The sequence below is a fragment of the Haemaphysalis longicornis genome, unplaced genomic scaffold (genome assembly GCF_048455015.1).
Source record: "Haemaphysalis longicornis isolate Haplotype H1 unplaced genomic scaffold, Haemaphysalis longicornis Haplotype H1 scaffold_1, whole genome shotgun sequence".
In the NCBI taxonomy this organism is placed as follows: Eukaryota; Metazoa; Arthropoda; class Arachnida; order Ixodida; family Ixodidae; genus Haemaphysalis; species Haemaphysalis longicornis.
In genome coordinates this window covers 8,857,056-8,870,235 of record NW_027526203.1, presented here as the reverse complement: position 1 = coordinate 8,870,235, position 13,180 = coordinate 8,857,056, and the positions used below count along the sequence as shown (strand labels likewise).

Sequence of the window (13,180 nt, the reverse complement as noted above, 5' to 3'; positions counted from 1 at the left end):
ACACAACTCCGGGGAAGCGTCGCTTCTGCAAGCTGTCCTTCACTTTTACAAGCTGGTGACGCATCTTTCTTGCCGGAACGTGTGCCACCTGTACGTCATACTCCCGTAAGACACGTGCGAGACATTCGCTTGTTCCAGGAATATACGGCACAGAAGCCCGTTTCTTGAGGGGAGGAGTCCGGTTGTCCCCTGCGTGACAGCTGACGTTCCGTTGCATCGATAAAGCGTCTAGGGTATCCGCAGCTTGCGAGGTCATCCCGTACCTTTTTCTTGTCCACAGCCACATCCTCGGGCCTTGAGCACAGACATTCGGCCCGCTGCAGTAACGTGCTAACAACAGCTTGCTTGTGGGCGGCCGGGTGCACAGAGCCGAAACTCAGGTATCGACCCGTGTGTGTATCTTTCCGGTACACGCTGAAGCTTAGCCTCTGGCCCTGCCGTGAAACGAGGACGTCGAGGAAAGGAAGTTTTCTATCCACCTCCACTTCCAAAGTGAACTGAATGGCTCTTTCCAAGCTGTTCAGGTGATCAAGGAACTTGCTCACCTCATCCTTTTGGATGATGCAGAAACAATCATCGATGTAGCGGAGGAACACTTTCGGGGACGGGGCGAAGGAGGCTAACGCCCGCTGTTCAAGCGCTTCCATGCTGAGGTTCGCCGCCGTAACCGAAACAGACGTGCCCTTGGGAGTCCCCTGGCTTTGCTTGTAAAAATTGCCCATAAAAACGAAGTAAGTGTTCTTAAGGCAGAAATATAGTAGCCTGCGCAGGTCCGGTACATCTATCAAGCATCTCTGGGGCAACGTTGCATCAGACTCGAGAGCAGCGGTGCACACGTTGACAGCGAGGTCTATCGGCACGCTCGTGAAAAGGGGCTTCACGTCGAAGAACACCATCAAATCGTCTTCCTTGATCGTGATGCTCCCGGTCTTCTGGACAAAACTGGAGGAATTCTGAACATGACTTGCACCCTGACCGACAAACGGAGCCAGGACTTGGTGCAAGAATTTCGACAGGTTCTGCAGGGGGGAGCGTGTGTAGTCAACGATGGGACGCATTGGAACGTCTGGCTTGTGAATTTTCGGCAAACCGTAGAAGGCGGGCGCAGATCCGTTGTGGCTGAGCAGTCTGTAGTAGAGCGCTTTATGGTTTGGAGGAACGGACAGAAACACGTCCGCCAGCAGCTTCTGGAACTCTCTTTCAACCTTGAGCGTTGGGTCCTTCTTGAGGCGGACATACGTTTCGCTGTCTTGGAGAAGCAGCAGCATCTTCTTTTCATAGTCGGCCTTATCCAGGAGAACCGTCGCATTGCCTTTATCGATCAGCTGGCAAAATCACAATATGCTCGTTTTCACGGAGACTCCTGATTGCTTCACGTTCTAAACGTGAAAACGCAGAGTGGGAACGTCCGCGATGGACAGCGTTGAGCACGCCAACCACTCGGGTGCGGGCTTCTTCGCGGCGAGTGTTTTCGACAAGGCTGACAGCATTTTCTACTGTACATACTACTTTCTTCTTGTCCGGTGCTGGTCCTAAGTTGAAATTAAACTCCAGGTTCAGGTCACTTTCTTCGTCTCGTTCGGATAAAGAGTGTTCGGATAAGGCTTCGGCGGTTGTTAAGCGTAATAGAAAGTTTTCAGCTCCTCACAACCCCTGGCTAACTAATGGACTACTGAAGTGTATGCGAAAAAGAGAAAATATGTATAAGAAAACAAAAAAGCGGCCTTTTAACACGAAGTTAAAGGATCGGTATAAAATGTACTGCAATACCCTTAATAGACTTCTGAAGACAGCCAAAAGAAGATTTTACGAAAATAAGATTGATGAGGCAGGCAACGACGTAAAACAGAAATGGAACATAATTAACAATTTCCTCAACAATAACGCGAAGCACTGTCATGAATCGAAATTAATATCCTCCGACATCACGTACAGTGACCCATTCGACATTGCAAATATATTTAATGAACAATTTTGTGGGAGCCAGCTCAACACGCCACGAACTGAACCTCAACCATTACAACGACTTCCCCAGTCCTTTTTCCTTTTCCCGACTACCCCGGATGAAATCACTGTCATAATAAAAGACATCAAAGTAACTAGTGCGGGCTTTGACCATATTTATCCCAGTACTATTAAGTTAATACCGTATGACATAGGAACCCCCTTGAGCCATGTAATTAACTTGATATTTTCAACTGGAGCATTTCCCCAACAGCTTAAAAAAGCAAGAGTAATTTTAGTCTTTAAAAAAGAAAACAGAGAATGTGCTGCTAATTACCGTCCGATCGCCATCTTGCCATTCTTCAGCAAAGTTGTTGAAAAGTGTTTTGTAAATCGCTTGATGAAATATCTATCCAAATTTAACATCCTCTCACCTCATCAATATGGCTTTCGGGCTGGTTTGTTGACTGACTGCGCTGTGGTTTCTTTCACAGATAAAATTAAAACTACAATAGACTCGGGATGCTATGCTGGTGCGTTATTTGTAGACCTTAGCAAAGCATTTGATTCCATTAATCACAGTACCTTGTTAGCTAAACTCGAAGCCATAGGTGTAGTTGGTCCAGGTCTAACTTTTATTAGTAGTTATTTGTCAAATAGGAAGCAGGCCGTATTTATATGTAACGTAACATCAAGTTTCAAAACCACAAATAAAGGTGTCCCACAAGGATCAATCCTCGGCCCCATCTTATTTTTAATCTACATCAATGATCTAACCGCCTGTCTTACTAGCTGTGAACCATTTCTTTATGCAGATAACACGGCCATATTATCATCTAGTACATCAGTTGCCTCCGTTACGTCTAGCCTCAGCAATGATTTTAACAATATTTTGCTTTGGTGTCGTAATAACTGTCTACACATTAATGCAACTAAGACAACTTTTATGGTTTTCCATTCCCACCAAAAGCCACTCACCTGCGATCCAGTTATCTTGTCGAACAATTATTCAATACCTACGGTTAACCAATGTTCATTCCTGGGTGTAGTTCTCGATACTAATTTGAAGTACACTGACCATATTGCCCCTGTAAAACGGAAAGCCGCCTTCGGCATTCGCATCCTGTTAAAGGCCCGCCCATTCTTTACAACGCCCACACTAACCTCACTTTGCTTTTGTTCACAGTCATTTCTTGTACTGCGCCACATCTTGGGGCAATACATACCCGACCCACTTAATTCCTTTGCAACATGTGCAGAACCAGGCTATTCGGATCATCACTTTCAATCCATACCGAACCAACGCTTCATTGTTACTTACAGAATATCGTATACTCACGGTCTCAAATCTCATGAAATTCAGCCTCCTTGTTTACCTGTTCAAATCTGTGCATGACCTGTGTTCATTTAGCATATTCAACCGCGATTCACTAAAAAATTTGAATTCCGCTAGGTTCGCTTCGACTGGCAACCTACTCCTACCTAAAATACGCACCAATTATGGCAAGCTGAATACTACTCTTGTGGCTGTAAATAACTGGAATTTTCTCCCGACAGAAACAAAAAAATCGCTATCTTTAACAAGCTTTAAGAAAAATCTCCGTGCATATTTGCTCAACCTCAATGAATAATTTGCTTAACTGGGTGGACCCTATGGTTTTACGCTATATTTTCATTGCACTGCTGACCTGTTTATTACTTTACTATTTTTGCGACATTGTTTTCAGCGATCTTTGTTAAATTTCGCACAGTGCACATATAACATCCATAAAAAGCTCTTTGAGTTGTATTTCGCACTAATGCATTGCAGCTTCTTCTCACTGCTGACTTTGCTGCAGAATTGAACTTTTAAATGCAGAGCATTTGTATAACTCACGATGTCACCCGTGCGTCGGCGTCCGCAGCAGCCAGCCCCCCCCTACACTATAAAAAGAAATAACAGTTACCGGCGCCTGGTTTCGATCCGACGACCCTGCGGGCGGAACGCAAAGTACATGGTGCTCTGCCCACTGCGCCACAAAGCCGACACAGAATGGAAGGCTACGAACGCGCCTTATATCCTTGACTCATTCAAACTACGTCAAGAAGCTGCTGATACAACGCATTCACTACCTGTTGGCGGAACGCGAGGTACATGGTGCTCTTCCCACTGCGCCACAAAACCGACACAGAATGAAAGGCTACGAACGCGCCTTATATCCTTGACTCATTTAAACTACGTCAAGAAGCTGCTGATACAACGCATTCACTACCTGTGGGCGGAACGCGAGGTACATGGTGCTCTTCCCACTGCGCCACAAAACCGACACAGAATGAAAGGCTACGAACGCGCCTTATATCCTTGACTAATTGAAACTACGTCGTCAGCGGCGTGCGTTGGCGACTCAGCGGCGTGCTAGCGGCGTGATAGCTGCGTGGTGTACACGTGATAGCACCAACCCCCCAAACACTAAACGTTAACGCAATACATCCACCCCCTATGCGACGCACTTACTCGAGTCCCCCTCGCGGGGAGACGGGCCCATTTTTTATTTTCTATCTGTAATAGGAGGTCCCCCTCCAGCCTCGTGCTCTGGGACCTCCTTCTGTATATTTTGTTATGTAAATATGTTTACGGCAAATAAATTTCTTCTTCTTCTTCTTTGCTTCATTCATCTTACCTTTTATGAACGCGATCATTTCGGCGTAATCCGAATTTTTGTCTGGGTATTTATTGATTTCATATTCCATTCTATCAGCGATGATATTTAACTGCTCATTGTTCAAATAAGTTCCTCCGATTGTACCTATTTCTAAATTGGTCCGGGTTGCGCCTCCAAAGTGCAAGGTAAGCCGTTTGTGGTCGCTTCCTAAGTTAAAGGAGGGGAACAGCGCAAATTTGACAGACACGAGAAGAAGGAGACGACACGTGTCGTCTCCTTCTTCTCGTGTCTGTCAAATTTGCGCTGTTCCCCTCCTTCAAGTCATGAACCAACATGCCCAAGCCTCAGCCCTTGCACGCTTCCTAAGCTGTCTGATCCATTTTCATCTATTTTTATTTCCTGCAACCTTTCGTATACTGTCTCGGATACTAAACTATAGTCTATGGTGGAATGCCTGTTACCGCTTTCCCACGTTATTTGCCCGTCACACTGGCTTTCCGTGTTTACTGTTACAACACGGAAAGCAAGTATCAGGCTTCCTGCCTCCCTGCATATTTATGTTGGTGATCAAAGATGTATTGTATTTGTTTTTCGCTTTCCGCTTACGGGGTCTATTTTTGTCTTTTACAAAATTGTTCGCTCTATTGTTTCCACTTAAATCGCTTCTGCCAATGTCCTCAGTTATGTCTGTAGGTTCTCCGGTTAGCTCTAGGCCTGGCTGCCTCATAGCGTTGAGTGTGCAGGTGTCCCTCACTTCCGTTTTGTCTCCTAGTTTGCCTTCCTTAGCTGCGCGGGGCCCACTGAAAAAGCTACCGCTCTGCAACCTAAGCGCCACCCCACCTTGTTTCCTAGCCTGGGGCTGAAGTGAATTCCGCCCCACTGAAAAGCTTGCCTATGTCCAATGCTGCCCACTACCCTATTCACGTCTATCGCTTCATGCCCAAGTTCCCTGCCGCGCCTCCCGGTCTCGCTGTTAGCAGCGAGTACTGCCCGTTCGGTGTGCACGCCCTGCTTTATCACCTCCGGCATGGTGAAGACTGCAATGAGCACATTTGGGGCCATCGCCCGCAGGTCATTTACCCACTTCGCTATCTCCTGGCCAGGTTTTCCCTCGTCTCCCTTAAGAACATCGCTAAGCCCCGCGGCAATCACCACAAGGTTTCTAGCTTACTGGACGAGGCCAGCTGCCCCTTCGCTGCAGTCATTACCGTCTGAATCGTTTGACCGGGGAAGCATCGCAACTTCACACGCTTGTCTCCCTTTATCATTTCCACTATGGCAGCGCTGCTCCTCTTCATGTGAGAATCTCCCGCAATGATTGCCGCGCTCTCATCTGCCACGTGCTGCTCTTTACTGGTACCTGGCTTATCGACTGGTTTTGCTGGCCTATCTTGCATCACGTGGGAGTAGCTGTTGCCTTTCGCTGCTTCCACCCCGTGTGTCACCTGGGTGCATGCCTCCCTTCCGCTGCATGGGCCGAGGTGTTCGTCATTTGTTGGCGAAATGACGCTCCTTACTATATTCCTCTCAGCTGCTTCTAACTTTCCCTCAACGGCCCTCCGTTCGTCGCATTCCTGAATTTTCCTGAACAGATATCTTCTTAGCAAGACACTTGTGTTTGCAGGTGAAGCCGACTTTTGATGTATCGGTGTAAGTTTGGTCTTTGTAAGCTGGCCTGTTCTGCAGTGAAGCATTGCCATCTACTGAGGAATTATAATTACAGAAAACAGCTTTAACCCTTGTGTTGTCACAAGTATCCCCAAACAAATTACATGACAATTACCCGCTAAAGCCACCCTGGATGCGTGAAACCTGGATTCTATTGCGGTAAAACGGTCACTTGAAAATGGCGGAAAAGGAACATTTCTGGATGTTCCGATCGTGAAGAAGGAGCACAATAGAATAAATCTTATAAATCACGTATCGGTATACATTTAGATGGTTCGTAAAGGAATTTACTCTCTCTCTCCAACGCGCAGCTGTTGGAGAGAGAGAGAGAGAGAGAGAGAGAGAGAGCGGAGACAGTAACGCGCAGCTGTTGGAGAGAGTGAAGGAGGAGAGTTGCGCATGCGCAGTGTGAGTGCGGACACCGACGACGCCGACGCCGACGCGGGACAGGCCACCGCTATAAGATGCTCCGCATCTAAAATGTGCGTGGAACCCATTGTTTCAGGAAACTTCAGTTCTGGGCCCTGGCAAGATCACGCAACCAGACGACATGCGAAATCTGGGAAGCCTATCACATTTCAACTCAGTAGGCCGAACGCGTGAGCTCATGCTCAATCGTGCTAGCCCCGACTGAAATAAAATTTATGAAGAGGAGTTCATACCAAGCAAACGTGGTAAACAAAAGCGTCAAGCGCAGATAACGCTGCAGCTCCGTTCTAAAAGCAAAGATAAAGAGCCTTGAACAGATTACGATGTTTAGCGCCTGTTTTTATCAAGGATATGCTTTCATTCCCCCTCCCCACCTTTTCCACTCGTACTTTGTAACCCTTTCTAAATGTTTTGATTTTTTCCCTTCTAATAAATCAGTTGTTAGTTTGCGCTCCTGCTGTCCACGTCGTTCATTTGTATTCCTTAAAAGTGTGTCCTTAGTAACCTCAAGCGCAGTTTTCAAACATGCAGAACCAACTAGCCCAATTCATCACCTTACTGACACCATTCCCTAGTTGGCTGCATTACAGGTGTTTCAAATATAAATTATAGCCTACATCTGATAATGTAACTCCCAAAACCTGTGTCACCGAAATAATTCGGATGCCATTGACAAATCATTTTTCACTTTACTTATTCTCTACAACCACAATTCCGCTATATACTACCAGCTAAGCTCCAATTTCTAAAATTTCAAAAACAGGCGACAGTGCCAGTATTTCAGTAAACTGCTTTACACTTTATTGCCGCTTTCCAGTTTTCGCTGCCACTTGTGTAGACATTTTGTCCCAGAAATTGCAATTTTTGAGGTTACGCTGTGTGCTAGCAGTCCCCTTTTCTTATATTGATTTGATCAATTGTGTGGGGGCACGAACCAAAAAAAAAAAGTTGCACTTTCCAGTCACCTCATTTCATAAAGGCGATTTCCAGTACAAGCCGGGTCAACTTTCCAATAGTTGTAGTCACACGCCAGGAGCATGTTCTAGTGGTAGCAAGGGCCGAGTGCCAGGCTGAAGAGTGGCTTGTACCTAATTTACCGGTGGGTGCCTGGCACCTCCAAGGCACACGAATGCACAAGGGGACATTCACAGCTACGCTGGACACTCTACTCGGTAACCGCCTGTTCTTCTCCGCCAGACTCTTCCACCCCCGGAAATGCGGTGTGGTAGAAGGCCGGAGGCCCTGCCAGATGGACAAGAATCAGAAGCCCCTCGCAAGCGTAAAGACAGCTTTCTAGGCGTGAATTATTCTTTCAAAAGTCCGCACTCAACCAGGGACGCCTGTACCCATTAAAGAAACCAGTGGGTGCCCGGCGGTGCGCGAATTCCAACCCATTACTTCCCCCATATGAGGCGAGGGCAGTACCTCTGAGCCATCGCTGATGAGGCATAGTTGTGAGAAAAGTTGTGTCCACGTAATCCAGGAACACATTGACCGCCAGGCTGAGAGGCTAACTGCAGAGGGTTTTGGACACCAGTGCTTAAGCTGGTTGCAGAGTGCATCCGCATCAAGTTTAAAAGGCAAACCCAAAGTGCAGAGGCCCGATGAAAACAAGGGTCAAAGTTATGCCATGTCTTCATAAGCGTCGGACAACATAAAGAAAATTGCTTCAATGCATGGTGTTCGAGTAGCATTTTCCGCGCCATGAAAGCTGTCCAGACTGTGCACACTGGGAGAGCTGGCAGCAAAGGTGATGGCGGAGGTGTGGGTCCTATTCAAAAATTACACTGGTGTGTGCATGAGAACCACCAACTTCACAGTCTGAAGGGCTGGCATGAATCCATTGTAACAGATTACATAAGCATCTTTAACTCTCACCGCAGCTTCATGGCTGTAAACAAGAGGTGCACCTGATAAGCAGCGACTTTACAGCCTGAAGGCATCACATGAATCCATTCCAACGTACTACATCAGTCTGCAGTTCTTACCGTAGCCTTCTAGTCAGAAGCAACCGCCCACCTCTGCAAAGAAGTGACATTAGTACCTCGAAGGACTGACATCAAAACATGGCAACCTGCTCGGCAACTGTTTCCTGTTCTTACTGCAGCTGTACAGCCAGAATGTGCACCGACATGAAGCACTAAGGTCCTGCACTATTCTGATATGCCGTATAACTTTATATTCTTACCTCCGCTGCATAATCAGATGCAACTGTGCATGCTTGAAAATCAGTGACATGGCACTCTGAAGCCTCTCCAACTCTTGTCACAGTTGCTAGAACAGTAACAACTTCCAAATGTGTGGAAGAGGTGTTGAATCTACATAAACTAAACATTTATGAAAAGTCTCTGAAACAATTGTCCCACTCAGAAGAATAATGGCTCTATCACTGCAAGGGGACGCTGGACACCTGATTGTTTGCCAATACTCTTTGTAAACTCCTTTTTACAAATTTAAACTCTATTGTTAAACTGCACAAGCATCAAAATGTAATCATGAAACTTCAGCCATCACTATGAAACACAATTGCAAAAAAATGTGCCCATCTCCCCGCGAGGGGGACTCGAGTAAATGCGTCGCATAGGGGGGGGGGGGTATTGCATTAACGTTTGGTGTTTGGGGGGTTGGTGCTATCACGTGTACACCACGCAGCTATCACGCCGCTAGCACGCCGCTGAGTCGCCAACGCACGCCGCTGACGACGTAGTTTCAATGAGTCAAGGATATAAGGCGCGTTCGTAGCCTTTCATTCTGTGTCGGTTTTGTGGCGCAGTGGGAAGAGCACCATGTACCTCGCGTTCCGCCCACAGGTAGTGAATGCGTTGTATCAGCAGCTTCTTGACGTAGTTTGAATGAGTCAAGAATATAAGGCGCGTTCGTAGCCTTTGAATCTGTGGCGGTTTTGTGGCGCAGTGGGTAGAGCACCATGTAGATTGCGTTCCGCCCGCAGGGTCGTGGGATCGAAACCAGGCGCCGGTAACTGTTATTTCTTTTTATAGTGTAGGGGGAGGCTGGCTGCTGCGGACGCCGACGCACGGGTGACATCGTGAGTTATACAAATGCTCTGCATTTAAAAACACGTTTTTATTACTCACTAAGGCCATTACACAAGCTCCGAAGAAAAAAAAGGAAAGCTAAATTGCTGGTTCATTCCTCTGTCCAAAACGCACTGCACTATTTCAAAATAAATTTAATAGCTGACGACACTTCTGACAGAATCCAACACTGCCAACAAAATAAAGACAATTTGAGATCCCTACACCCTTACTCGGCTTCTTTGATGCCACCCTCATTAGCAACGGGAACAATGAACCAACAGCGTAGCAGGCATAATAAACACTCCGTTTAAGTGCATTTTTGCAATTTATCAAAAGCACGTGAAGTAATGCCGTGCGGCCACATACTTCCAGCTTTCGGCAATGACGGGGTCCAAAATTTAGCAATGTCTTTAGTTACAAGTCCTATACATTGTAAAGAATACTACTGTAATGTAAAGATTCTACGGTGTAACACTACTATTTAAAGAATACTACTTAGTGGCGCCATCGTCCCGCACTACAGAAACACACCCGTGTGCGAAAACTGCAGCGCACAAAGCTGCCAACCGCCTGCCTGTGTAGCCCGCCGTCGAACCTGCTTCGCGTGTGCCCACCCAGGTCACTTTCAAAAGTACTGTCAAGGATCGCAATGCGGACGTGGAAGACGCCGGGCCTGAGTCGCCGAAATTGTTCCAGAGGAAGACGGTGAGAGTATCATGAACATTCTTACTGTTCACATTGACAAGCGTATGGGCGTCTACGTTGATGTCGGGGTTCAACCTGTTTCTCTGGCATCACCCCCGCGCATCATAACATTTTTAGTGGACATCGGCTCAGCTGTATTGATAATGGGAGAACAAAGCTTTCAAAAACTCTTCAGAGACCAAGTTGAGGTGAGGGAATCGCAACTAACATAGCTGGATTTTTCACGTCGAGAAATTCCTGTGTGTGGACGCACAAATCGGAAACGACTGGGGTGACCTTCCAGATTAGCAAGGTGGAACATCACTTCTGGGTAATGATGCCGTACAAGCTCTTGGTCTACAGATCGTAGGCACAGAACTACGCTGCCTTACTATGGCCGCTGAACCAAACGTTGACACAAAAGGCCTACCACGAATCCACCCGACTCAGAAGAAGAAATAGTGTCTTTGGTGACGTCTGTACATCAAGATGAACTGAGACGGGCAACAATGGAGGATAGCACTCTCCGAAAAGTATGCCGTTTTATGTGCAGACATCGTGGCGCCCCGCAAGAATGTGCCACTTAAGCTGAATCCATACTATGAAGTCCGAAAGGAGTTGACAGTACTCGATGGTGTGCTCTTCCCTACTGAGCGCATCGTAGTTCCTACCAAACTCGCAGACTTTTGGCCAGCTGGCTTACAAATCCCGACATGGTATCGTGAAAACCAAACAACGTCTACGAGAGGAATATTGGGGGCCAAGGTTAGGCAAGCATGTTGAAACAGCTATCCGCAGTTGTTTCATTTGTCAGAGCGCAGACAAAAGTACCAAGATCTCGCCCACACCACTTCAGCCAATTCCTATTCCTGACAAACCTTGGGATAAGATACTATTCATATTGTTGGTCCTTTTGAGCGTGCACCTGCGGACTACCGATTCACCATCTCAGTAGTTGATTATTTTTTCAAAATGGCCATAAGTGGCTTTTTGCACTGATGTTACCACTCGCACAGTGACAAAGTTTCTTTTTGCACTCTTCGCACGTGAGGGTTACCCGACCGAAATAGTATCTGACCATGGTCGACAGTTCACATCAAGGGAATTTGAGTCCCTCCTTGAAGACTGTAGAATCAACCACATATATTCTGCCGTATACCACCCACAGGCAAATGGTCTTGTTGAGAGATTTAATTGGGCACTGAAGTCCTACATTCAACTGGCTCTGCTGGAGCAGTGTCCAGTGGAAAAAAACTGTGACAAAGTACTTCGGAGTATACAGTGCCACCCCTCACAGCACCACCGGTCTCTCACCGGCCGTTCTTCTACATGGCCGACACATGAGAGCTTCTTTGGACGTCACTGGTAAGCCGACAGCCGTCTTCAATACCTTCACGGTAGATGAGTCTGCTGAGTAAAAAATTTCACCATCGTCCCGTAGGGGAACCTCAAGTAGTATGCGAAGTAGCCATGGGGTCGACTCAAGTTCACATCAGTTTTCAGTTCGATCGCGGGGTTGAGGGAGGAGAATGAGGGGAGCGGAGTGCGCGCGCGCGTCATTTATTCCGTGGAACTACAGTGGCGCCCCCAGCAGAGTATGCAGCGACTACCGTCGCGTCTCTAACCCTAAGCTGCTTCGCATTATCGCGCGCAGAGCTGCAGGTGTTGCTATTCGTTGCGCAATCCCGGAGAGGCGCTTCGGAGAGAAGAGGAGGAATGCCGGAGATGAGAGGAGCGTCGGAGAGGAGAGCAGGAATGCCTCGTATACTACTCAGGGTTCCCCTACGGGAAGATGACGACGGTGGTTGAACGCGACGCTATCTCGTGATGGATTCTTTGGTTGGCCGATCACTAGGGGTATCCTGCCACAATAATCATCAGCGGTGCCTAGCCAGGCATGCCCAGTGGGGGTGTGGTACTCAGGGTTTTCCTACGGAAAGATGACGGCGGTGGTCGAACGCGAAGCTATCTCGTGACGAATTCTTTGGTTGGCCAATCCCTAGGGGCATCCTGCCACAATCATCATCAGCGGTGCCTGGCCAGGAGTGTGCAGAGGGGGTGTGGGCGCCGCACAACGGCGTCCACACAACGGCGGAGGGAACAGGCTCGACCATAATCTGCTTCGCATTTAAAAGAGTTGCAGAGTGTCAATAAGAGAGTAAGGCATATGCTGATCAACGGCGAGCTGCAAGGGTTCCCAAGTTCCAAGATAAAACCTACGTAAGAGTGAAAAAACCAGTTTCTGTACCTAAGGGAAGTTCAAGTTATGGACCACTATTAAAAATCTTCAAAAGAATTGGCCGCTGGTCCTTCTATCTAGAAGGCAGTCAAACTTGGAACGCTCTGCAGGTATCAGCGGTACCAAGAGGCATCACCCAGGCAAGAAACTAACAAGGACAACTCTTGCACGCACGACATGCCCCCTTTGACGTACTACTAAAGTGGAGCTGCACCATTGAAAACTTGAATCACTGCGCCTGGCGGTCCGCCACAAACACAGTCTGTGAGTTCACCGCAGATCAACTTGCGTCTTCACGAGCAGTACCACAACCAGTGCCACCGAGTTCACCCCAGCCGCAAGGTTCGCAGCCACAGAGTCTGGCTCCAGGCTGAGTGCAGAGTACCAGTAGAAAGAAATGGACTCGATTCCGGGCCACCACCTGACTGGCCCAGGAGAAATTGCAGACCTCCAGTGCGCTTTCAAGATTACGTGTAGTGATTTGATAGCTATGAGTACTCATACAGTCAGTGATTGTATTGGTGATTTTTGTGTAC

At 47.5% G+C, this 13,180-nt stretch overlaps 1 protein-coding gene across 1 annotated transcript in view; it reads right to left on the bottom strand.

The window, feature by feature from the left end:
* LOC144140884 (uncharacterized) overlaps positions 1 to 13,180 on the bottom strand; it is a 62,677-nt gene that overhangs the window by 27,311 nt on the left and 22,186 nt on the right. The window contains exon 3 of the mRNA XM_077672706.1: positions 264 to 1,325. Within this exon, the coding sequence (XP_077528832.1) occupies positions 264 to 1,325 (1,062 nt within the window). The remainder of the gene's footprint in view (positions 1 to 263; positions 1,326 to 13,180) is intronic.